Genomic DNA, 27,613 nt, shown 5'->3' with positions numbered 1-27,613 from the left:
GTTGTGCCGAACATTGTTTCAACTTCCTATATACTAATACTCCTAATCATAGTTTTATAGTTAATACATATTTTCCTGTGGCACTGTTCCAGTTGTGCCGAACATTGTTTCAACTTCCTATATACTAATACTCCTAATCATAGTTTTATAGTTAATATATATTTTCCTGTAGCACTGTTCCAGTTGTGCCGAACATTGTTTCAACTTCCTATATACTAATACTCCTAATCATAGTTTTATAGTTAATACATATTTTCCTGTGGCACTGTTCCAGTTGTGCCGAACATGTTTTCAGCATGTAACATACTCATATTCCTAATAATAGTATTATAGTTAATACATATTTTCCTGTGTCACTGGCAATGTTATTCACCAAAGTGTTTTAACAAAGTTAAACAACATAGTGTCCTACTTCTACATGTTCTACAAAAGTTATTTACAAAGCATGAATACACATTTTATCAAGACATATTTTTGAGCAAATCTTGAATTAAATGGTGCACTACAGCCTGTCTAAAAAAAAAGTGCAAGTGAAAAGCGCCCTCTTTGGCAATTAGAAAATACCATCGTGACATAATGCTTACATCTACGTCAAGGGCACAGTCTTAGGTCTCAAATACCGTTTGTTCTGTTCAATTTGCTTTTTTTAATCTAGATATGTTTAGTTAACAACGAAAGGGTAAAATCACAATTGTGCCACTTTTACTAGGGAATAGGACTGTTACATGAAAATCAATGATAGCTGATGTTGATGTTGATGTATATATTTAACTCTAATACACCCCCACCCCCATCGGGGCTCGTGCATTAGATGCATCAACATCAGCGCGCGTGCATTATTTTGTCTAAGTTCATTCATTTGTCAATTTTCATGAACTTGTCTAAGTTCATTAACCTGCACAGTGTGCAATATCTGTGCGTATTGAGTGACAAATTTAAGAAAACTGTCTTTACCATGATATCAAATCATTGACATGCACATGTATTTAATTTTACAGCAGAATGTGAAATATTTATTTATTTTTAGTTTGTCGTAAGTGGAAAAAGAGAATCATTATAAAACAGTAAACACAATCTTGTATTGTTGTATTGATGCATTCTTTTGATTTCACGAAGGAATTCTCGATAAACTTGATGCTATCATTGGTGTACAGCCCTCTTCCCTATCAATGACTATAGTAAAAGTGGCACAATTGTGATTTTACCCTTTTGTTGCTAAGTAAGCATATCTCGATATTAAAACATGCAAATTGAACAGAACAAACGGTATTTGAGAGCTAAGACTGTGACCTTAACGTAAATGTAAGCATTATGCCACAACGGTATTTTCTAATTGCCAAAGAGGGCGTTTTTCACTTGCGCAATTTTTTTTGAGACAGGCTGTATATTCATGTACTTCTACACAAAGCATTCTGCCTAAACCAAAATATGATTACGCAAACCTCTTAAATTATGCAACTACTTGTTACTCATTACTACTTGTAAATCACATCATTCCGCCCTGGCCTACTTTAGGCATTATATCTTAACTATTTTTCTCACACGCTTTTGGTGCGCCATAATTGTGATGCGATCAAGCAAAATCAGTCGGAACTCGGAAATATTGATTTTGAGATATAGCCAAATAAAGGAAATATTTCCTTTTGTTTCTTCTTGTTTTGGAAACTCTTTAATTCCTCATATCTTTAGAACTGGTTGTTCAATTTCAATGGGGTTTTCTGCAAAATCCAGCTTTGTAAATGTTTTTTACTATCCGACTGATTTTGCTTGATCGCATCACAATTAAGCAACAGCATTTCAATTAACATGATAAAATAGCTTAAAATAGCTTCATATCTGAAACTTCAACTTTCTCTACCCAAATGTCAGGACAATTTGTTCTGTGCTGCTTGTTATGCAAAAACAAGTTTTTGTTCCAATCCCTGACAAACAATGACATGAACTTGAACCCTGACCTAATTTCAGACTTTTTGACTCTCAAAACAATGTGCAAAACAAGAAAATACTTTTTAGAACCACGAACCACGCTAAAGTTTTGATCAGCTGACCCTCAACCCTCCCCACGATATTTCTACAAAGAAGATGCCGCTCCTGCTCAAACATGGTTGTGACGCGTACCTCACCTTACACAGATTCCAAAAAAAGCCTAAATATGGTACACGAGCGCAACAAAAATGGTTTGAGATGAGCCACAAAACACAGTGGTCTGGAACATTTTTAAATGGGACATTAATATTCACGTCTCTTCATTATCACTTCATACGGAGCTAACTCTCGCACAAAACTCGCCCCTAGCTTCATGCGTCCCAGCAAGGATTCGCCTTTGCCACCAGGCACTTTCGAGATTTCGTAGTTCTGCAGGAACCAGGTAAAAATCAGGAACAATTCCGCTTTTGCCAGAGATTCTCCCAGACATGACCTTCTTCCTGCTGAGAATGGCAAGAAACTATTGGGATGTTGTTGGACAGAACCGCTGTCATCCAAGAAGTGCTCTGTCAAAAACACCAAAAAAAAACACACCAATAAACCAAATCAATCAAAAGTAGTTTAGTTTTTTGCTTATATTTTGGAAATAAAATTACAATTTTGCGGTTCTCCGCTTTTGCGGCCACTCTTTCCAAAGCAGAAGTTCACGGAATAATAAACGACAGTTGAAAATGTCATTTTTATCGTTACATTTCTGTTTCGTTTCCTAATTACTAGTCTTCATTGTATGATTGCTGTGCTGAAGTTACAGCTTTGTGACCTTTGTCAATTATACAAACAACTTTTGTGTATTTCTGATTCGTATCCGTTTGTAATGTAGGTTAGAAATCACTGATTCAACATTACGGGGTATATAGAATAGAGGTTGCAATTCACGCGCGTATTTGGGGGGGGGGGGCTTTGGGGGCGCCAGCCCCCCGGGGTCAAAGTAGGGGCGGCCAAAACGAAGGGGCGGCGGAAGAAGAAGGGGCGGCAAAAAGAAGGGCGGCAAAAAGAAGAAGGGGCGGCAAAAAGAATTAGTAAAGAAAAAGGAAAATTTTGAAAAAGTAGAAAAATGCTACTATACATTGCTTTTAGGGCGCTAGCGCGTAAAATCCTTTTTTTTTTTTGCTCTTCACTTTTTCAAATTGGGTCAACCTTTTCGGGCTGTAGAGGAAGGGGCGCCAAAATGTAATTTTCTTCAGCCCCCGGGATAGGAGCGGCCACTGTGCATATTTTTCTGCGCTTCTATATATATACATAGCATACGATTATAATAATCAACATGAGCATGGTTGACGAAGGTCTATATTGCAAAAGCACCTACCTGGTTTAAAGCATTTCGGCTGATCCCAGAACTCTTCATCAAAATGCAGTGCAAAAAGGTTGATGACTACCATCGTGTCTTTTGGAATTCGAAAGTTATCTGCAAATAAAGTTAAAAAACTGTGTGGATTATTTCTAAAGGTAAGAGAAGTCATTATTACTCCTATTATTTTGAAATGTAAATTTAATCTACGGCGTCGAGCAGATGTAGTACAAAACACCAATATTCCTGGAAGGTGAAAGACACAAAATTTGTGTTTTATGACATTTGACATTCTTTATGCGCGAGCGACAGTTCTGTGAATTCACGCGTGTCTCCTTGACTATGCTTCAGTGGTCATGAAAGGATTCAAAAGATAACTTCTGCCCCAATAATTCAAAGCTATTGTCAAAAACTGTTCCACTCAGTCTTCAAATGATAGTCATAAACATATCAAAAATGTAACTAACTCCCCTTGAATAATAACCATTATTTAAAAAAAGGGCTATTGTATAACACACCTGTAAAATGCGTTGAATGCATTTTGACACCTCATTTGATAAGATAAAACAATAAAAACAATAAAACACCGGTCAATTTAATGTAGTGAGGTCCAGATTTGAAAGTTACACTGAAAACAATACAAAAACACTCAGATATCATAATACAGATTTCCTTCCATTATACAAATAAATTTTGCTGGTATATAGCCTGATTTAGCTTTTGCTGGCATATGATTGCAACCCCTGGCGCATCGGATAGAAGACACCCCTGACCCTTCCCCCACAACTGTAACCCAAGTTTTTTCCAAGCTGTCCCCAGAATTCCTTTACAGGGAAACTAAGTGAACGAAATTTTGATAAATTGCGCGCGTAGCTCGCGAAAAGTTGCTATTTCAATGCTAAAATTCAAAATGGGATGTACCGGAGTCACCGAGCCAGGGGCAAAATTTCCAAATCGTCCCACTGATCTGCTATTAAAAGAACATTACCGGGACAAATGCGCGAAAAAATTACAATTTCAATGCTAAAATGAACACAATGAGGAAAATTGTGTCCTAAAATCGTGCTAAAGGAAGATACATAGGCCTTTACAATTTTTGGTTAATTTAGTCCTGGCATTTTGATCCAGCTCATGAGCTTTTCCAAGCATCAGAGGAGCTGCCCTACTAGCATTCATATTTATATGATTTACATAATATATAGTAAGGATGGAAATATAACTGTCATTTTTGAGACTTGGTGATCGTGTTCAAGTTTGAGATGAAAAGTTTGAAAAAAGAAATAATTTCTCATGGGGCGTCTCGCAGATCTACCACTGAATGTGTTTGCGAAAATAAATGCGCGAGAAGCGCGCGGCAATTTTGGCATTTTAATACTAAATGTTCCAAAAAAATGTTTAGGTCTAAAATAGACCAAATGGAGATGCAAATCTTTAATTTTTTCACAACATTTCTGTCGACTGAGCAGGGGAGGGTACTGACTTGCCACCTTGCCTATAATCAGTGGCGCGTAGTTTTCTTTTCTTAAAAATTTAGCATGGTGAAGTATTGTACAAAAGTGGAACAAATTCGCGCGAAGCGTGCAAAATTTGGCACTTTTAAGGTTTATATAGCCAAATAATGAGGTTAATTTGTAAACATGTTGGGGTGATTATATGGACCATTTTGGGGGGATTTTTCCCACACCCCCCTGGGATTTACACCTATGCCCATGGCTAATCTCCATTGGTGCTGATGAAGGGCACTGTGCGGAGGGGTCATAGGAGGCGCACATAATTTTGTCGATCTTGCAAAATCATTAGTTCTTTGTGCACATCATTGTAGCCATTGTGGCCCCATATACCGGACCAATAGGGCCTATATTACGAACTGAATGTAGTTTTATTTCCCCTCCCCTCTCCCCTCCCCCCTCTCTCCCTTTCTCTCTTTCTTTCTTTTCTTTCCTTTTTTGGGTTACATTGATTTAAATGTACGCTCTAACGTCAATATTTAGTCAATTGTTATTGAGGTGTGTGGGGGTGTGTGGGTGTGTGTGTGGGTGTGTGTGTGTGTGTGTGTGTGTGTGTGTTATGGCATGTTCTAGGGGAATTCCCTTAGATGCATCAGGTGATCAAAACAAACTGAATCAGAGTTATTAATATATTAGGCGATTTCCATATTGCTCAATGTTCAGTGCATGGTTGCACCATCAGGGTAACCCCTGATAACAGATTGTGAAATTGACATTTGGAAACCCCCCAGGAAGTGATGTAATGAGAAAGGTTAATGTGTATAATTAATCTTGGGAAATCCCAAGCTTGCATCATCTGTGAAGTTGTGAATGAAGTGATGGTTTATTAATAGATGATGGGTTTTGCATGAGTACTGGTATAAAAGCTGGAGGCTTGAGTTGAGAGTTGAGGAGATTGTAAAACGCCACATGTGTGTGCTGGTCTTCGTGCTTCAAAGTACATTTTAACCAGTTTACATAGGTAATAATTGAGCTATTTTTAATACAGCAAAGAAGGAGATTTATGAGTACGTGAATGTGCTCTTCCTCATCAAAGGATTAAAGTTCTTCTGTCGAATTGCTGGAGCTTGCTAGATTTATGAAACCCACACATCTGTCAAATACAGCGGAGCTGTGTTAAAGAAACCTGTTCCCTGGAAAAAGAGTGATTGGTGAAAGATAAGTGATTGGAGAAAGCAGCATCATTTTCTAGTGAGGATTTCATACGCAAGGATATTTATAGACGCAAGTGTACATTGGACTTCGCTGATTTTCGCAGGACAAGTGAATAAGGATATATTACATCAGTCGTCCAGAACATAGCAATGGGGGTAGTGGGGATGTACTTTATGCTATGATCACCCAATCCTTGACCAAGCGGTATCAACCTCATCTGGATACCCGAACTGTTATGAGTCCCAGGATGCTTTTTGTTCAGGCCATGCTAGCGTACATCCTTGCCGCACTGCTTAGGTGCGATTCTGGGGTGACGGGACCAGCAACCCCCAACCCTGTAAACAACTTGCTAAGAAAAAGACAAACAAGCCTCGAAAGGACAGATTTAAACGGAGACGACCAACGCACGTCCATCGACTACGTGAAACGGATGTGAGTATACTGGAGGTGAACATCAGAGGCCTCCGATCAAACTTAGGAGAGCTTTCCAATTTGTGCAATGACAAAGCTGACTACTGGGGCATGAGAGGTTTTCTTTCTTCTGCAAACTGGACTCAAGTCTTCCAAACCGACGACCCTGAACAAGCTTGCAATAACGTTACTGACATCATAAGCGATGCAATGGATATATTCCAGGTAAGTTTGTCACCAAAAAAACTGGCGACAAAGTTTGGTTTGATGACAGCTGCAAGAGAGCTGCAAATAGGAAGCGTTGCCTGTTCAAGAATTTGAAGAAAAACAACACTAAGGAAAACAAGGATAAATTTGCAGAAGCCAGAAGGGAATACAATCAGGTTGAGAAACAAGCCAGAAGGAAGTACAACAACAAGCTGAGGCGATGGAATACGGTTAACACTGGAAGAAAAGCTAGGGCAGACATACATGTAATAAAGGACACTAGGGCAGACATATCTGTAATACTAGGACAGACTTTTGCTAAGAAATGCCAACTTGAGAATGCAGAAGACCCTGCTCCAGAAGTAAAGGGGATACCACCAAATTCTAAGGACTTCGTAGTTTTCAAGGCCAAGGACATCAGGAGGCTCTTGCGAAAATTAGAACCTGATAAAGCTAATGGACCTGATGAGATCCCCAATAGAATCCTGAAAGAGTGCAGTGCTGAATTAGCAAGACCTCTCAGCCGCCTATTTGAGCTGTGCTTAGCAAATGGAGTGTTTCCCAGCCAGTGGAAGTGTGCTTCAGTCATCCCGGTCCATAAGAGGGACTCAAAGTCTAATCCATCCATGTACCGCCCATCTCTCTTCTTAGCAACATCAGCAAGGTTATGGAGGCAGTGGTACAGAAGCAGCTTCAGAAGTACCTGTTGCAGCACCATCTCATTTAGCTTTAGACCCCATCACAGCACAGCTGACATCTTAACCATCCTCTCTCAGCAATGGTCCAACTCTCTAGACAGAGGTCATGAAGTGCGTCTAGTTGCCCTGGACATCAAAGGAGCATTTGACAAGGTATGGCACAAAGGACTTTGCTCTAAGCTGAAAGGCAAAGGAGTTTCTGGTAAGCTTCTGACCTGGATTGAGAGCTACCTATCCAACCGGTCCATCAAAGTGGTTATATCTGGCCAATCCTCAAACAGTACGTCCATCAATGCCTCTGTACCACAAGGCTCAATCCTGGGCCCGCTGCTATTCACTGTCTTTATTGATGATCTGGGAGATGAATGCGAGAACACCATGTATCTGTGTGCAGATGACTCCACCCTATTCTGCGATATCAGATCAAGTAATGACAGCATAGCTGCAACAGCGAGCCTCAACCGGGACCTGGAGAAAATGAGGATCTGGGCAGACAAGTAGAAAGTCACCTTCGAGCCCTCCAAGTGTAAAGCCCTGACTATCTCAAGAAAGTGGAATCCAACTACACTAGCACTTTATTTTGGAAACACCAAACTGGCAGAGATGGATGAGCTGGAAATCCTGGGTGTTATTATTGATAAGAAACTCACCTGGGCTAAGCACATTTCCAACACTGCTGCCAGAGCTGGACAGAACCTTGGAGCACTAAGGAGGGTAGCAAACAAGCTTGATGTTAAAGGGAGAGCCACAGTTTACAAGGCCCAGGTTCGTAGTGTTATGGAGTATGCCTCACTATGCTGGATGAGTGCCTCAACCACCACCCTGAAGCTCCTTGACTCCATACAGAGCAAAGCATTGAGGACTATTGGCGTAGACGAGCAGCAGGTAAGAATGGATCTTAACATCCCCTCTTTACATCACAGACGACAGGTGGCTGCTGCATCTGTGCTCTACAAGATGCACACCAGCTTGTGCCCGCCAGACTTGAAAGCATTGCTGCCCAAGCCTTACGTGATCAGACGAGCCACTCGCACCAGTCTCTCAATGCCAAGTCATGCACTGACTGAGCCAGTCTCAAGAACCTTGTCAACAGGCAGAACTTTCGTCCATGTTGCAGTGCATGTTTGGAATGGAATCCCGGATTGTGTAGTTGGAGAGATCACTGATTATGGGGCTCAATCTGGTTCTGGTTCACCAACAAGAAGTTTAAGTACTGATAGAATAAAACTGTGATTGTGTGACTTTATTATATGCAATTATTGTTGTTATTTGTACCAATCATACTTTGTTTTCAATTAACGATTTATATTTTGTTAGCTTAATCAAACAGTGTATTTGTGTTGTGCATTCGTGTGAGTTCGGGTAAAGGTGATTTTGGCCTTGAGTCAAGTACGACTCGTAACAATGTGCAGAAATAAATTCTGCTTCCAACGCATTTTACAGATTTGTAATACAATCGCCCGTTTTTTTAATAATGGCCATTGTTTAAGGGGGGTTAGTTACTTTTTTTGAGATATAGATGACTGACTATCATTGAATACTGAGTAGCACAGTCCAGTGTCGATTGAGCCATGCTAAGTAAGTAAGTAAGCCTAATGGCTACGCTACGCTACCTAACATAACGTCACAGGTTGTTGAGTGTGGCAATCCCAACGGAGCGATAGAACTAAAGCGTAAAACTTCCTTCATAGTTGCCTCTGTATATGGAAGGCGCCCTCTATCCTCCAAAGAGAGCAGCCTATCATGCCCTATGATGTTTTCGATTTCCATGGCTACCTTCTTTTGTATGTCAGGATATTCTGCCATAATAGCTATTGTCCAGTGGAGAGTAATAATTGTTGTATCTGTTCCACCTTTAAATAAGAAAAATAGAAACGAAATAATTGTATGCAAATTAGGTGTTACAGGGAGGTTGCAGTGACACTTTAAAGGGTTATGTAATAAGCGTACACATATATGACGTTTAATCATTTACTGCCGGACAGAATATGTGAATCTTCTATGCCAAGATAATAATATGTATGGAGGGCTTCGTGCGCTTATGTGCTCGATCAAATCTCAGGTTAATTTCCTATCTAGATTATTAAATCCACAAGATGAAGCATAATTGACAGTAACTCATCCAACCGTCCAATCGATTGGATTTACGCATTCCAAAACCACAACAAAACAAAGTCAAAAACTTGAACCGAGCTATTGAATGCAAATTTAAAAAATGAATTTCATCGGATATATGGATGTATTAAAGTATCGTAACTTAATGAAAACTAACAAAATGTTAATCCAATATTTAAGTTGGCAAATTAGCATAAGCACTTGCTATGAATTATTAGGGCGGCATAATCAGGCATACCTGCGAAAAGATCATTTATGGTTTCTGTCAGATGTGTGTCAGTAAGAGAGTCCACGAGATCGCTTTCTTCATCTATTGCTTCCTTCTGAGTCAGAATCAACGAATCAAATATGTCCCGAATATTTTCTATAGAAACAAAATACCAACATCACTGTGTGAAATCAAAAAATGCAGGATGACGTTTTCGTTGACGGGTTCGACTTGAGACAAATTGGGCCTACTATAGCTCGTCAATATCTTATCTTCCTCAGTTATATCTAGACTGCTCCACAACTATGGATTATCATAGTGGGCTTTCCTTGTCCAAATACAACCAATAGACTACTAGTCCAGCTGACACCCCCATTGGCCCTGTACACAACCTTGCAATAGTTGGTACTAAGTTTTTTTCTTGATTTGTGGTATAAAGGGGTCACTGAGCAAATTCAGCTTAGTTGCCAAATTGGCAACTTTGGGCAACTCTCGTAATTTGCATAAATCCAATATGGCCGCCATCGGCCATCTTGAAAATGCAACTTTTGAATTCCTTGCCCAAAATTAATGTGCAATGTATCATTTCAATGTTTTTTGGTTTTTTTAGTAAATCCATTTCTGGAGTTACTTTTCTTTAAAAAGGTTGGGATCAGCTGAAATCCAAGATGGCCGCCATCCGCCATCTTAGAAATATAACTTTTGAACCCCTTGGTCAAAACTAATGTGCAATACACCATTTAGTGGGTTTTCTAATATGAGCAATCCATATCTGGGGTTAATAATTTCATCAAAGGATGGGATTAGCTCATGTCCAAGATGGCGGGATCAGCTCAAATCCAAGATGGCTGCCAGATGCCATTCAAAATTTCTCGTAAATAACCATAGTATGAAATACATTTTCCATTTTTATTTTTGTTGTCACTGGTATTTATTCCCTGTACTTCGCCTGGTGGGGTAACATCTCGATTCACCGTTGTTCATCACCGTTTAACAACGATGCGACCGCGTCGTCTGCGTGGTTTACTTCGCGAGGGCCCGAGCGAAGTAAACCACGCAGACGCGCCGGACGCGAGTTGTTAAACGGTGATGAACAACGGTGGCTATGATTGAATCCTTTCAACAACGAAAAGAGGCTAAATATCGTATAATTCACGATTATTTTACGAGGAATGTCAGTTAATCATTGCCACTCAGCCTTACAAAAACTTCGATGATTTCTCTTTTGATATCAGCAACAAAACTACAGTATAAAATGGCAATGTTTAGCCGCTACCTGAAAATACTGAATTCAACCTGTAAGCTGGCATACGCACAAATGTTCCAGGCATGACGAATTTTACGCGCTCTCGCGTAACGCGTATACGCTACAGTAAAAGTGTCGGTTCATCACGGTTTAACAACGGTTGGCTCCTGTACAAAGGTATATGAAGAGTTGTTGAATATAACATGTATAACGCAATAGCTGCATGCGTTCTACTAATAAAACTGTATAGTGTTATATAAATCTTTAGGTAAGAAGCATCTTAGCATTTATAATGGTACCATGAAATGCATCAAGGTAACTCCAAATGCTCTAAGATCTAACTCTTATCAATACCTTTTTATTTCATGATTTTGTGCCAATATCCTGTCAATTCCTATATCTGTGAGCTTTAAGAATTGTCCATAGCCCCTAACACATAAATTGAAGTTGTCTATTTGTTATATAGTGCAATAAAACCCTACCCGTAACTTGATATGTGTTATGTGTTATACATGTATACCATAAGTTGGCGTTTACTGTACACATACTGCAGTTACTGTCCGTTTTCCTATACACAATACACAGTGCTCTCACCATTGACGCGCGACCTTTACAAATAGTGTATGTTAGAAGTATATTGCATTTGCCTATTGTCTGTCCAATTAACTTAGACACCCAGTTTTTGTTACTTTTTTGAAAAAATATCCACGTTTAAAGAAAGTCGTGAAAGAAAAGTGTTAACATTCGCTGAGACCTAACGGGATTTTTGTGTTTCCAAAGCATTGAGTGAGAGTTTACCAGAAATTCTATTGAAATTGGAAGGTTTTTCTCAACACTTTAAAAATAAGCCGGTAGAAGTAGGGTACCATTATTGTGGAAGGTCTCATTATACAGATTTGTAGGTATGGTGATTTTGGATAGTGAATGGATGAATAGTAAAGTAATTATACTCCTCACCAAAAACATTTTATATATATTCAGTTCATAAAATGCAGACAGTGTTTATAAAATGCAGACAGTGTTTCTAATTGGCATATTTATTCTTAGTGTATCCCAGCTGTCCCTCAACCAATTACAACAATTCGGCGCGGTATTTGAATCTTCTTCTGTGCATGCTTTTGGCTTGGCCCAATTCTAAGAAAATACCAATTGTATGCACTATAAATGTTCTGATGTTATTGGTGAGGAGTATAATTCACAATACACTCCAGCCGCATAGTAACTTGCTCCATCATTTGTTATAATGCACCAACTGTGACATCTTTTGAGTTATAGAGGTTGTGCATGGAATTATTGATTGGCCGGTGTCCTTCACCGAAATCATGGCACAGTGCAGTCCATTCAGTCAAATATTGTCATCAACCTATTTGATCGTAGTGTATTTGTTATGTGTGTGAGACGACCTCTCGCGGTAGATTGCAAACATGCTTTTGTTGAATGCATTTGAGTAGACCGCCATTATTGTGAATTAGTAAAAGGATCAAAGAAAAAAGGGTGGAATCACTGATCAATATGCATGATTACAATGTTCAAACACCCCTTACTGTAAATAGATTATCCCATCAAAAGTTTCAAGTCATTAGGAATATTCGGCTGGACCCAGATATCTTGCTGTAAATCGGTCAAAATTGAATAAAAGTAGACAAGGAAGAATATTTTTTCATCACTTTACTAAGAATTTCTGTTAGGTCTGACCGTGTTTAGCAACTTTTCTTTCATGACTTTTTTCCAAAGTGAAAACTTTTCGAAATATATCCTAAAAACCGGGTGTCTAAGTTATTTGGACAGACAATAGTTAACATCACTGTGTGAAAAATAACTGGCCAATATTTAAAGTATTCTCCAAACTTCTAGCAAATATATTTCTCTAACATGACCTAAAATTACAGCTAGGTTAGATGTTCAGAAATAGTCGCACTTTCGTAGAATATGAGTGAGGGCAAGGCATAGCTAGCTCATAGCTAGCCAACTCCCCGTGTTAATTGAATGGAGATTTGACCGAAAATATTGGGCTATATTGGTAACGGACCGCTCCGTTCTGAAGGATGCCACAAAAAAACAGTACAAGCTACATTTAAAGTATTCTATGAAATTCTAGAAAATATAGTTTTGTAACATGTCCTAAATTTTAGCTAATTTAGGTGTTTGGAAATAGTCGCACTTTTGTGTTTTAGGAAGGATATGTAAACGACCGATAACACCAAAAATATGAAGAAATTATTTCCAAACCGTGTTAAGTCAACAATCATTATGTTGCTCATTTTCAAGAATGCTGGTTAACAAAAAAGCAGGCCATTGTCTCATTTCGTGAACAAAGGTCCACATACCATTGTTTCCTTTCGTTTCCTTTATAATCGGTTACCCAACTGAAGCTGTATTATAGCAGCTCATTGCGATACCGCACATATAAAACAGACACATGTGCACAACCAGAGGAGATCCGATTTAATCAGTTGAGCTGTTTCAATGAGTGTTATCTTGGTTTAATAGCTTTTAATGGGGTTTAGGTAGTCCTGCAAAGTTCGAGGTGAATTCTACTGTAGACATGACTGCATCATGATTACTACCATTTGTCACTCCCACTCATCATCCAAGTCCATGCCATCGTCATCTTTATCAAAAATACTGTCGGTCTCATCATTCTCCTCTTCAGCCGAATATTTCCATGGTTTCGGTGATTTCATGCGTAACACAACATCAGAAGTAAACTAGATGTGAACCAATGGCGCAGTACGAAATCAGTGATTGAATGGTTTAACAATCTCACTGACAAGAGAAAGCTAACTTTCCTTATGTTTGACATTGTAGAGTTCTATCCCTCTATAACTGAAGACCTCTTAACAACCTGCCTCACATGGGCTAAAAAGCGCACGCACATAAGCGACATCGAGCGTAGGACCTTAATGCATGCCAGAAGATCTTTACTGTTTGGCAGTGATGGCAAGGACTGGGTAAAGAAAGACGCATCCAACGAGTTCGACGTCACGATGGGCGCCTACGACGGCGCAGAGATATCAGAACTCGTAGGACTTTACAGTACCCTTTGCAGTACCCTTAAAACAAAACTGCACCAAAACAACATAGGTTTGTACCGCGATGACGGCCTGGCTGCCATAAAGCCACTGGCAGCAAAGCTGATAAAATAAGAAAGGACTTAACCAAAGTCATGCAATCACTCGATCCAGGTAAACCTGAAACAAGTGAACTACCTCGACGTCAATCTTGATCTGAGCATCGACCTCCATAAACCCTACAGAAAACCAAATGACAATCCCCTGTATGTCAATGCAGAATCAAATCACCCACCAGCCATACTCAATCATATACCATCCAGCATCGAAAAGAGGATCTCCATGTTATCATCTAATGAAAATGTGTTCAAGCAAGCATCTCCCGCATACAATGCAGCTCTTTCATCATGTGGGTACAACAAGGAAATATCATTTCAAGATTCATGTCCAGCACAACAGAACACAAATAACCACCCCAGGAACAGAAATATAACGTGGTTCAATCCACCTTTCAGTAGGGACGTGAAAACTAACGTGGGAAAAACTTTCTTAAGGTTAATTGACAGGCACTTCCCACGTTGACATGCCCTTAACAAGATCTTTAACAGAAGTACAGTAAAAATGAGTTACTCTTGCATGTCCAACATGCAAAGCAAAATCAAAGCGCACAACACCAGAGTAATCAGGAATGAAAAACAGGAAGCCACGCCCAAAAAAATGTGCAATTGCATGGTCAAAGGGTCATGTACACTCCGTGGGAATTGCCTCGTCAGCTCCATAATATACAAAGCTACAGTGTCATCAGATAACACAGAAAATGTATATGTAGGCCTGTCTGGTGGCCCATTCAAAACACGTTACCGTAATCATACGAAATCATTCCGGCACGAAAAATACTCAACTGAAACAGAACTTTCCAAGTTTGTATGGAAATTAAAGAAAAAGCAAAAGGACTTTGAAATTCGATGGGACATAGTAAAAAGGTCAAATACATCTATGCGTCAATCGGGGTTATGCAACCTTTGCTTAGAGGAGAAAATCGAAATCATCAATTATCAAAACACTTTAAATAAGAAATCAGAACTCATATCGACCTGTCGTCATAGGAGAAAGGTAACAAGCCGTGTAAAAAAGAAATAATCAGTTGGCTGATGATCGCCCGTAGTATACGGACGTGAAACCTAAGGTACCAACCCATATCATGGACTAAATGTGTTGAAATTTATGTAACTTAAGATAACTATAGAAAAGCCTACCTGAATCAAACGATTCGCGGTGACGTTTTAGCTCAGCATACAAGAAGCCATGGTACTCGCCCAGAACTTTTTCAAGCTTTGTGACACCCTGCGTTGGAATAAATCTCAATACAGGAATGTAATCAGCCAGCATACCCACTCCAATTGCCTCGCTTTGTTCGCGGCTCTTTCGAATAAACCATGTAAGCTTTGGATCATCGAATTCGTACCTGAAATTATGATTTGGAATGAGTCCTTGTATTATTCTGGCAACGTGGTTGTTTGATTGTTTTAAGGGTACGACCCGATTAGTTTTTTTCCTTCCTTCCCCGGTACTTTTATTGATTAACTGGCAGGGATGGGCATGGTCTATTCCCATTTGGTCTAATACCATTTCGTCTAATTTCAGTTTAGTCTATATTCAATTGGTCTATTACCAGAAAGGCTAATTGCCACTTAGTCTAATAATCATATAGTCTAATGTCCATTTAGTCTAATATTGTTTGGTCTAATAAACGGTATGTCTACTAACCATATAGTCTAATAATAACCATTTGGTCTAATATTTTAATAGCCATTTGATCTAATAACCATTTGGTCTAATAACCGTTAGGTCTAATACATGTATGGTCTAATAACCAGTTAGTCTAATACATTGTACCATTTCGTCTACAATGTATTTATTAACAAGATTAAATGGTGTGTAGACCAAATGGTTTGGACCAAATGGCTATAAAGTAAATGAGTATTAGACTAAAAGGTTGTTAGACTAAATGGTTTTAGACTTATTGGTTGTTGGACTAAATGGTTATCGGACCAAAAGGTTATCGGACAAAATGGTGTTTTTAATGCATTTGAAAAAAAAATCTGACGATGACGTTTTTATTGCATTATTTTAAAACCACGAACCCAAATTGGGTGCTGTGCCGAGGTTTGTAATTCCTGATATTGAAGAAAATATCCACTCATCTCATACGTAAAAGTTCCACTGAAAATTGCCCTTAGACAAAGTGTTCAACCTCAGCTGTCTTTTTACATCAAGTTGTATAAATGGGTTTATACTGGGACGATGCACAGACTCGTTATGTAGGGAGTGGTTTACCCTTTCTTTTACTTGTGTTAATTTACCTTTTCTTTCAACTTACTTGTGTTCAAAACATAGTACCCCAAGAATATTGTAGATACCTAGGCATATCACTTGTTTAGGGTCGATAGGCTTCCCATGCTGCTCATCTATTCGTTCACCTATGCGTTCTGTGACTTCATTAATGATGCTTTCCAACTTCGTACCTGTCGCAAAATTTCTAGAGAAAACAACACAATATTGGTATAATAATAAAGCTGAAATAGTTTGCTCCACTCCGCAAAACTGTCAACTATATATCTGATAATAATTATAAGCAGAAATTATAAAAAACAACTTAACATTGAGATAATAAAAATTAAATAAATACCACGATGACACAAACATAGAGCTTTGCAACATGTACCGTACAATGGGGGGTAATTTCGGTCAGCAAGGTAACTTTGGTCGGTCACATATATTTTTTGAAATGGTCATATTTTCATACAGCAATATTGTTTTTAGTCATATTTGGTATCAATTTATTAAGAAATATATTTGGATGAAATAATAGTCGCTCATGTCCAATTTCCTCAAAATGAGCAAGGATGTGTGCTTGATTAATTTTGCAAGGGGTCAAATGTCACAAAAACAACAACTTGCCCATATACAGCGAAGATCAATGTTTTGATTTTTTTCTTCATGGAATGTATATACTCAAAGTTGCCTCAAATGCGGGGTAACTTTGGTCAGGCTATTTTTAACCCCTAGGGCACCCTTACAAAATTATTAAAAAATCTTTTTCAACTTCAAAGTGTAGAAGGGAACCCTAATGTCATAAAAAGAGATAATTAGAAATATTATTGGTTTTGTTTGGAAGCAGTGGTTTAAAAACTCTGAAAAGTGCCCAAAGTTACCCCATTTTACGGTAACCCATGAAGAGCTGCTGGTTTTGATGACCCGAAAGATTGTATGGTTTACTCCCGTACCTATCACCATACTGAGTCGCTCTCAGGTCAAGAAAATTACGTTTGTAAAGAGAGAGAACTAAGTGACAATCCCTTCCTTCTCATACAGAATGTGACTGTGACAATGAGGAGGACAGTGATGATGATGATGATGTTTAACTAGAATAGCATATGTAGCAACTTGCAAGGAAATTATGTAAATCCATGTTACATAATTAGTAACCAGTTAAATTACAACTCTATAATGTTACTCATAGATGTGATTTTGAAACTTCTAATGTCATACAGGGTGTCCCGGAAAAAATACCGGGCGAATGAATTTGGACCTAAGTCTCGAAATAGACATCAGAATCCAAAAATGTAAAAATCTTATTTTGCATCTTATACGCTAGTGTTATTGGAATCGTTTGACTGATTGCGAAAAAATGAGCAATTACATAACGCATGCGTCAATTCGCTTCATTCCAAGTTTGAAAGAAAGATTATTCAACATAATGCGCACTAGTGGTTAACACTGTCAATGGGCTTCATATTTTGTTCGGTGAAAACCTTTTCGTTCTTTTTAAACAATCTGTTTCTTTCAAAACATTTCACATAATATTAACCTGCACTTGATATAAATATTGCATAAAGAATTATTGCATAAAGCTTAAAAAAATTCTCACACACATAATGTTTTTGGAATATTTCCAAGAAATTGTAATGCAAAGTTTAAATCTTTTACACCCAGAAATCGACGTTTTAGTTTAAAAAAAAATCAAAATTATCCACAAATCGTCCTTATATTTTAAAACGGTAAGACTTTCACGCTTGTAAAAGCTGTATCTGGTGCATGGTCTAAATATGCATCTTTTTGCACCAATGAATCTATAATGTCTGCTTTCAGTGCGCCAACATTCTAAGTGGCATTTTGACTGCAATTATTTGTTTTGTTTACACCACATTTGCTGGCGTTAACAACCAACCAAATGCGCCTTGACTGCGTTGGACATACGCGCAGAGTTGCGTCGCGTCACGCGATGCGAATCGCACGCGTAATCAAAATATTTCTCATTCGCGCATTTCTGACTCATTATTCCCCGCCAATTTGCTAAGCTGTCTCGAGCCATGTGACTTTTTAGAGTTGGAAAGAGTGAAATAAATCAAGCAATAATACCAGTAAATATTAGCAAGTTTAATTTTATCTGTTTCAAGTGAAAGAATACATCTTAGTGTTGATAAATATCAAGAAATCTCACATTCGTACTTGGACGATGTGTCTTCCATTACTCTGGCTTTAATGAGATACACATACTTTAATAGGAAGCTGTAGAGATCATGAAAAAAGCGCTTGTTGACCAAACTTGGAATGAACTGCATTGGTGTGTGCATTATGTAACCGTTAATTTCTTCGCAACCAGTCAACCGAATCAAATAAAATTTTCGTATGTGATGCACAATAAAATCGGCTAAGCGCTACATTTTAAATGTATTCATTCTGATGTTTGTTTCTCGACTAAAGTTCAATTTTATTCACTCGGTAATTTTTTTCTGGGACACCCTGTAAACATGGGTATTGCCACCATTTTTAGCTTAATGTTGCTTAGAAGCCGAGATATATATAGGTGAAAGTATATTAAATACGTCTGCCGTTTTGAAATTCAAGATGGATGCTAAATAAATCTATTTATAGCTATAGGTAATGGCTTTCATGGAATCCTTGATATCACAAACATCACACCAGTTTCAACCTTGTATGTTGCTCAAAAGCTGAGATATAGGAAAAAAAGAGTATAAAATTGCGGCCATCTTGAAATCCAAGATGACGACCGCCCTCTGTAGCATTTCCAAAATTGGAAACAAAGATATTCCTGTTTCTAGACATGTGTAGAGCACATCCAGATCTTCCAATCATCAAAATTCTACGGACTCCTAGGTCAGACACTATGAGCTTCGACGTGTTAACGCAGAAAGAGTTTCGTTACAAATTTGAAGAAATTCTAGTGACGTTGAAATCATCTTTGACCTCTTCTTAAATGGTCTATAAAGTCATGAGGTATTATCTTATAATTAAAAACAGAATGAGACCATGGCTTACCTTATTGCGGAATGACCCAATTTTTTGTGGAGTTTCCATCTGGCACTGTAGGTGGCAAATCCAATGTCCTGGTAATTTTCTGATAGTATGTCACCTGAATAATAAACATCAATATTCGTGTCATGATTAATTCTAAGGTTACTATCATAAAGTGACCAACATTTGTATTGTTAGAAGGCTGAACCCAGTACCTTTGTACATAACCTAACTGTCCGATAAATTTGTGTATCGGTTGCCTGGAGCTACAGGTTTTTTTCATATCTGTAACCTCTTCATAGAGTGCATAGTTCATAAACTTTATGTGCACAAGTCCCCAAGTATAACCATGATTGATATTTTTGTTGTAAGTCGTGACATGAGTTTCTGACAAAAATCACATTTTGACCAAACAATTAACATTTTGACCATAAATTACATATTTGACCAAAAATCACATAATTTACCAAAAATCACATTCTTGACCAAAAAACATCTTTGACTAGAAATCATAAGAAATCATATTTTTATCTAGCAATCACATTTTTGATTATAAATCCAATTTAAAGGAAAACTCTTCACAGAGTGCATATTTCATAAACTTTATGTGCACAAGTCCCCATGTATAACCATGATTCGTATTTTTGTTGTAAGTCGTGACATGAGTTTCTGACCAAAAAGCACATTTTTGACCAAAAATCACAGTTTTGACCAAAAATCACATTTTTGAGCAAAAATCACATTTTTGACCAACAAATTAACATTTTTGACCATAAATTACATATTTGACCAAAAATCACATAATTGACCAAAAATCACATTCTTGACCAAAAAACATCTTTGACTAGAAATCATAAGAAATCATATTTTTATCTAGCAATCACATTTTTGATTATAAATCCAATTTTAAGGAAAATCATGTTTTTTAAACTAAAAAATCATATTTTCGCTCGACGTGATATTTGAAAACTCTAACTCGCCCGATAAATTCAGGTAATAATCCGTCCAACTTTATATCAGTACCACACTGACGCTGAACCTAATAACAAACTTATCATACCATTAACATATTCTTAATATTGATACGTTTGTATACATTTTAATTGTCGCAAAATGGGAAAAACATTACAAAAATATTTAATACCCAGGCAGCGTACGCAACACCTGCCATCCCAACATCCCTACCCGAACAAAAAAACGTTTTCGACATCATTCGCAAAAGGTTATAAATAGTTGTCAGAAAACGTTTAAATGTCGAGTTATATAAAGGATTTCATAACATTTAAAAACATTTTTGGTAACCTACTGCAAATATTTTAACATTATGTTATTTAAGTGTTGAAAAAATATTGTTTGCAAAAAATGTTTGCCAAAAATAGTTTACAATAACATTTTGAAAACATTTTCAAATTATTGTTGTAATGTGTTTTCATACAAAACGTTTCAAAACGTTTTCATGACCTTTAAATACCCCGACATTTTAATGTTGTTGAAACGTTTTTACCTAACCAAAACACAAAATATAACTTGTTTAAAACATTTTTTAAAACGTTTTTACTGGGTACTTACTTGAATATAGATCAGGCCGTCCTGCAAACTCAACTGGTTTTTTGAGCATTGCATCTCTCACCACATCTATTTGATTGAGAACTACCATCCATCGTTGTCCCATTTTCACGGCAAATATATTACCATACTTCTTTGTCATTTCCTTGAATTTAATGTGAGGTTGGTCAGTTAAACCTGGATAAAAATAACGGGTTTACAAATTCGAATTGCATTGTGATACGTAGAGACCAGTAGTCTAGGAGCAAGGGGCGTTGAAAAATGGTCGAGTTCAACATCCAAGTCTACTAATATTTGTTACTTTGAGGTGTTAGTATAGACCCCCTAGATCACTGCTAGGGGGGTATTGGACTTGTAGGGTACGTTCTACGCTAGAGGTCACGAAAGGTTACACTGGGGTAAAAAGTTGAAAATGCTTCGATCTTGTTAGGAGATATATCAAATTACTCGTCTGATGACAAGGATTAAGAAAATGTGTAGTTGTGCTATCTACGACCTATCGTTATTGAAGTTTCTTACAAAACCTAATTTTTTAGGAGAAAGGCACATTTTTTGATATAAAATTGGATCGATTGAGCCCATGTTTATTGGTCGAGCTATGAGTTTTAAAATATTGGACGAGACGTAGACAGCTCAAACTATACATTTTCTTAATCCTTGTCATCAGACGAATAATTTGATATACAACCTCTCTCAAAAAAATTGTGCAAGTAAAAAGCGCCCTCTTCGGCAATTAAAACAGACTATTGTGACATGATGCTTACATTTACGTCAAGGGCGTAGTCGTATAGCTTTCAATGCCGTTTGTTCTGTTCAATTTGCTTGTTTTAATCTCGAGATATGTTTAGTTGACAAGGGTAAAATCACCCTTGCGCCACTTTTACTAGGGAACAGGGCTGTAGATGATGTAAATAAATGATATCATCAAGTTTATCAAGAGTTCTTTCGTGAAATCAAAAGATTGAATCGATTACACAACAATACAAAATTGTTTTTACTATTTTTACTGTTTTATCATGATACAGGTAAAATGATTATCTTTTTTTCACTTGAAACAGATTAAAAGATAGATAAATATTTAACACTCTGCTGTTAAATTGAATACATGTACAATGTACATCATGTACGGCTCGTACATGTGAAAGATTTTATCATGGTAAATACTGTTCTCTTTGTTACTCAAGACAAACAAATATTGTACAATTTGTTGTATAATAAAAAGCATGTCAACGAAATATTGCATATCGTATACGTAAATTTACCGAGTAATTGTTACATAATCAAAATGAATGTTCTTTTGTTGACTACACTGTACAGGTATTTGATTTAACATTCTATTCAATTTTCTAAAAAAGTGGCACAAAAGGGTTTTCATACATTTGTGTTTAGATTGCCAAAACCAAAATGAATGAAACAAACGATTTGAAAGCTAGGACTGCTTCCTTGACGTTGACGTAAGCATCATGTCACAACAGTGTTTTCTAATTGCCAAAGATGGTGCTTTCCACTTCCACAAGTTTTTGAGACAGGCTGTATCTTACAACAAGATGAAAGCATTTTCTAGAGGGTGTATCCTAACACCTCATGGTAACAAATATTGGTAGACATGGGTGTTGAACTCAATCCTTAATTAAGGCCCGTATGAGATTTAGCTCCTAGAGCACGTGACACGTGAGTAAATGTCAACAGATATGCAACAGTCCTGATTAAAAGTAAGGCTGCATCAGTCCACACACTTGATTTACGTATCACGTGATGAATGGATGCTAGTTATGAGTATGATTATTTGCATAAAAAAACGTGCCTCACGCGTTCTCCATCAATACATTCGTATATACTCCTTCGGCCGGGGACCTATTTCTGCTCAAGAAATTTAATTGGAATTTAACTCAGTTATCATTTAACCTGGGTTCTGACTGATCCCTGGGAGGACTGATTGTAAAATTCCATATAGTTTCTGAGATCATTTGATGTCTTCCAATAAATATTTTTAATAATTTTAAACAGCATCAATTATATCCTTAAGGATCGACTTACTGAACATATTTCCAACAATAGGCAGTCCTATAGGTCCGGGTGGCATCCCGCTTGGTCTCCGAATACTCAAATAAACAAGGGATGCGAGAATGATAAGCAATACCACCGTAATGGAGTAAATCCCACTGTCATATGTAGAGATGGTCTCCACAAAATTAAGCAACATGGTGACGGGGATCAGTCTAAAGGCGAAAGTGTAAGAAAATGTGCATTATTTAGACGAGTTTTCCTCCATAGTGAATAAATACCATATTACTCTTCGTCGTCGTAGTGAATAAAGTCATATACATTTATTACTGGTTCTCGCTTACTTTGCCTACCAGTTAGCAACCCATTGATTTTGTGTTGCGATCATTTTGATCGTGGTTCCGAGCATTCGCTGCAGAAGTTGTTATATAAGATGACTAATTACCATAGGATAGGTGAAAACATTTTTTGAATAATTATATTGCCTTGGACTAGACGTACGATGTAACTCTGCACCGCACCATTAATATCAAAGAATAGGCATAAAGACCTGGATCGTAATTCTATAAACAAATTCACATTATACAGAGTCCATTTACGTTTCACTCACACTTGCAAGATTAGTGTCTTTGAAAAGAGCGGTATTGTATTCATATCAGGTGTTTTGAGGCGGAAACTGTGCGTAGATGCATTTATAAGATAATCGTATTGTAGCCAAACCTTTTCATATGCACATCTATGATTGCAAACATACATAGACATGACAGGCAGGGCAATACATTCAAAAATTGTTTTCACCTATCGCTATGGTAATTAATCCTGTTATATCGCTACTTCTACGGTGAATATATAGCGCGAACCAGTTGACATGGCAATGAATGATTTTGAAGTCACACTACGACGGCGAATAATCCGTGACGGATAAATCTCGCGATATGGCATATACAAAGCGTCGAGTGGTAGAAATAGCCACAACGTCATTGGTTGGTTTATAGTATTACGGGACTCGATCGTCACTAAGAAACGACCAAAAATAATGATCGCGAGTGTTATAAAGCATAAAATAAAATTTCGTTTCAAAACACAAGTGAAAAATGACATGCTGCAGTGAATTTGTTGTAGCTTCAAACCTCTAAATTGCACAGACTGAAGCTTTACATACACTCCAGGGGCTATTTTAACTTGCCTTCTGGCACGTTCGTGCAGTGGACGGCTTTAATAATAGCGCCTTCTGTATGGTCCCTTTTAGGTAGTTCGGGAACCGCAAGTAGATCGTCACCCCCTTTTTGCTCACGACAGTGTTTACAACCAATACAATTTCTGAACAATTTCTATTAATGTTGCCAACGTGCGTGATTACGACACCGACTGGCTATTGCAATTACTGGGGTCAAAACTGTACAATTGAACCCTATAGGTATTGATATGAATTGGGCCTATTGGAGTACATCCTTGGGCCCAGTATAGTAGTGTCCAATTCTTGGATACATACTGGGCCAAAGGATGTTATGGATGGCAATGATGGGTACATGAAATGATTATGAGATAAGCAATAATAATGTGTGAGCTATCCCTCCACCCCTCCCACCACACCATTCATCAGCGCCAGTGACATAGGTCTAATTGTGCAGACATACTGGTGGCTCTCGCGCCTCTTTCGCATCAGAAATTAACTATGCAAAGGTGTATCGATACCGATACATCTGACTGCCATGATGTATATAGGTGTAGTGTAATAAATCACTGTTTCTAAACGATTCAATAATTCATATATTCATAACTCATATAATAGCTAAAATATCACTCATTTTGGAGATCAAAGATAGATAAATTAATGAAAATCTTACATGCTTTACGACACAATAACTTGTCGCAACTTATGTTCCAATTTTCCTCGTATGGCTGCCAATGTCATAAAATATACGGAATATATAGCAAAATGTCATTGATTGGATTTTCCGCTCCAAAGAATGTCACACACACATGAACACGGTACAAAAGATTTTGTTAGGTTTCAAGTTCACGTCCAAGGTCAAAGCAAAACTGGTGATCTGTACCATTTCCAAATTAGACATTAGACCTACTACAACTCGTAAAAACCACATGACGCAAAAGTTTAAATCATTCTACTGTATTTATCTTGAACCGATTCAGTCAAAATAAAAACATGTAGTAGGGAAACGTGTGATTAGTAATTGAGGAAGTAGTAATAATTTTGGTGATTTCTTAGTGATTTAAGCGGTTCATACGATTAATTTGTTATGTTTTATTGCAAGACAAATTTGTATTTTCAACTTGCCTCAGTATTTTTTACGGATATATGTGACGTGTCATGTCAAATAAAGAAATAGCCATGATGATTTTTTGATGTGTTCTCAAAATTCGGAAAGTGGATGTAAGGGGTTTTGAAACTAAGCTCTTCATTTTAAGACCCCCTTCTGTGAAAAACGTAAACACATGGACATATGTGAAATCAACAAATGAAATGGACAAATAAAAATATGATATTTTTCTGGGTAGGTAAATTGAGAGATGATCAAAAGATCAAGATGTTTAGAAACGGTTCCAAGTTGAGAGATAATACAGTGTAAATTGGTAAAAACTGAATACAATCAATGACGTTTTGTAAAAAGAAGTTACAGCTAGATATATCATGAGAGTGAGAATTAGTAAGATCCGGAGTAAATAATCAAATACAATATAACATGTATGTCGTGGGCACTCATGTCGAGTGTATTTTATCATGAACAAGCGTTTTAGAATAAGCGTAAAGAAGCGATGGATGCTTCGAAGTCCGTCCTTTATCCGATTTTCATGCGCATGACATACTGTCGGATATGTGACGGATACTAATAGATCAACAAAAGAAACCATATTAACGTTCACGACACAGGCGCACGCCTAATCTACTATAGATTAAGCTCACGGTCTCCAGTTCACCGAGGAGACCAATTAAGTGCACCTGGTCCCGAATTTAGAGCAGTAAATATTTGTTTTATATCCTACATATTAAAGCAATATTATAACATTTTCAACAAAATAGATTAGCATTTCTTTGCCATAAAATGTTAGCTTTTACTGTCAGATATATCCCCTTTTATTTTTGAGCCGAACAACTACGGCAAAGCAAAGAAAATTGGAATTTACTACCAGCGCACATGTCGCCAATACGTACCACTCCTTCGGTCATGTTGTGGTACGACCCTTTGTTGTGTATATCACCGTCCCGCACGCCGTGACGTACTGTGTGTTATGAACATCGTGTATGCGTTCGACTAATAATTCCATCGTAATAATAAAGCGCTGAATCAGCCTTTAATTCAAAATCACGGATTTTGACAAAACTACAACACTTAGAGTCTTGATTTTTGCAGGGTATATTGGTTTAATAAAGTACAATTTAATCGTGTAAAAAAGGAATTTTAAAAATTCAGTGAGGGCGTCTTCCTCAGCAAATGTTATAATATGGCTTTAATATTCTTTACTCATTGATTGGTTAAATATTAGAAACGCATACATGTAGGCTAGGCCTAGTCAAGGCTAGGCTCGGGCCTTGCTTTGTTTTGATGCACATGCCCAGTCTCCAGTTCACCGAGGAGACCAATTAAGTGCACCTGGTCCCGAATTTAGAGCAGTAAATATTTGTTTTATATCCTACATATTAATATATTCTTTACTCATTGATTGGTTAAATATTAGAAACGCATACATGTAGGCTAGGCCTAGTCAAGGCTAGGCTCGGGCCTTGTTTTGTTTTGATGCACATGCACACGACACGCACACAGTTGAATGCCCGGGTTGAATGGCTATTAGGCCAAATCTTACCGTGAAAATGTTGTAACCTCTAATACAATATCGCCGTGAAACGAGTAACCCGTGCGAGTTACCATGTTCTCTGTTAATATCAATATACGGATCCTGATACAGAACTCAGCATTTCAGCTGCAGTTCTACCCATTTCTACCCCGAAACCGGTGCTGAAAGCCCGCGTACGTGGCGAGTTGCACCGGCCACTAGGAACAGCGACGCAGCATCAATTCAATAGGGTAATAGTACTACTATTTCCCTAGGGAAATACCTGCGTTCTTTCTACCTTTCAATGTGCTTCTGAATGTTGCACTCTCACTGAGAGAGATGATTCCAGATTAGATGCATTTAATATGAGATGCCAGAGGAAAATTCTCCTCATCAAATGGACTAAGCATATTACCAATGACTTCATAAGAAAATTGACAAATCAGCAGAAGCTCACCAACATCATTCTTCTGAAACTCCTCCCACGCAAAGAGAAGACCTGGACGACCTAGGACAACTTGGAAGAATGTTATTCAAAGGGACTTGGATAGACTTGGCACCAGGTGGTCTGTGGAAGAAGCTGAAGTTGCTACCAAGGACCGGGTCATATGGAAGTTTCTCCTACGTCAGGCAGCAGGTGCAGAAATGTATGATGATATCTGGTAGGTAGGTAGGTAGGTAAATTAAAGAGTATTCCGTTCCCTCATCAATCAGCTTTTTGCCTGCTTTGCAAAATAGTTTAAAACATTGTTGATCACATAATACTCGTTTATCCAATTAATGAACGAGATTATATTAATGATGGATATAATGTCGGATATGTGACGGACGTTTGCGAAGATGTTTTTACATACTGACGTATAACTTTACAATAATTTTACTCATTTAATATATGTGTTTCAAGATACTTTAGATACAAGATTTTCACAATACGGCAACTTTTGGAGGATTTTACTTGTTAGTGTTGATCACAAATTGGCATACTCTTTGATCGGGTCAACTCAAAAACTTTTTTCTGTCGGAGTCTAACATCCGTCACTATGTAATGTACCCAACAAATTACAAAAATGTTTCTTACCTTATTTCCAACGTTGTA

At 37.6% G+C, this 27,613-nt stretch overlaps 2 protein-coding genes across 2 annotated transcripts in view; both read right to left on the bottom strand.

Annotated features, from left to right (window-relative positions):
- LOC140163570 (cytochrome P450 2K6-like) overlaps positions 1-27,613 on the bottom strand; it is a 59,185-nt gene that overhangs the window by 14,382 nt on the left and 17,190 nt on the right. The window lies entirely within an intron of this gene.
- Positions 657-24,672, bottom strand: LOC140164599 (cytochrome P450 1A1-like). Its single transcript, XM_072187917.1, has 10 exons — positions 24,570-24,672; positions 22,756-22,937; positions 20,722-20,895; positions 19,177-19,270; positions 16,214-16,372; positions 15,090-15,298; positions 9,607-9,732; positions 8,867-9,106; positions 3,293-3,391; positions 657-2,492 (listed from the first exon to the last, which is right to left on the bottom strand). The coding sequence occupies exons 2-10, from the start codon at positions 22,919-22,921 to the stop codon at positions 2,230-2,232; spliced, it is 1,530 nt and encodes a 509-aa protein (XP_072044018.1). The 5' UTR covers positions 22,922-22,937; positions 24,570-24,672; the 3' UTR covers positions 657-2,229.

Source organism: Amphiura filiformis, chromosome 11 (assembly GCF_039555335.1).
Source record: "Amphiura filiformis chromosome 11, Afil_fr2py, whole genome shotgun sequence".
NCBI lineage: Eukaryota > Metazoa > Echinodermata > Ophiuroidea > Amphilepidida > Amphiuridae > Amphiura > Amphiura filiformis.
Note: the sequence above shows the minus strand (reverse complement) of the source record. Positions and strands in the feature narration are given on the sequence as shown.

Coding starts and splice junctions, on each gene's coding strand:
- LOC140164599 (XM_072187917.1), bottom strand. CDS start 22,921: ATGTTGCTTAATTTTGTGGAGACCATCTCTACATATGACAGTGGGATT. Junction 19,271..20,721: donor ACGGCCTGATCTATATTCAA/GTAAGTACCCAG, acceptor TTTATTATTCAG/GTGACATACTATCAGAAAAT. Junction 9,107..9,606: donor CATAAATGATCTTTTCGCAG/GTATGCCTGATT, acceptor TCTTATTTAAAG/GTGGAACAGATACAACAATT.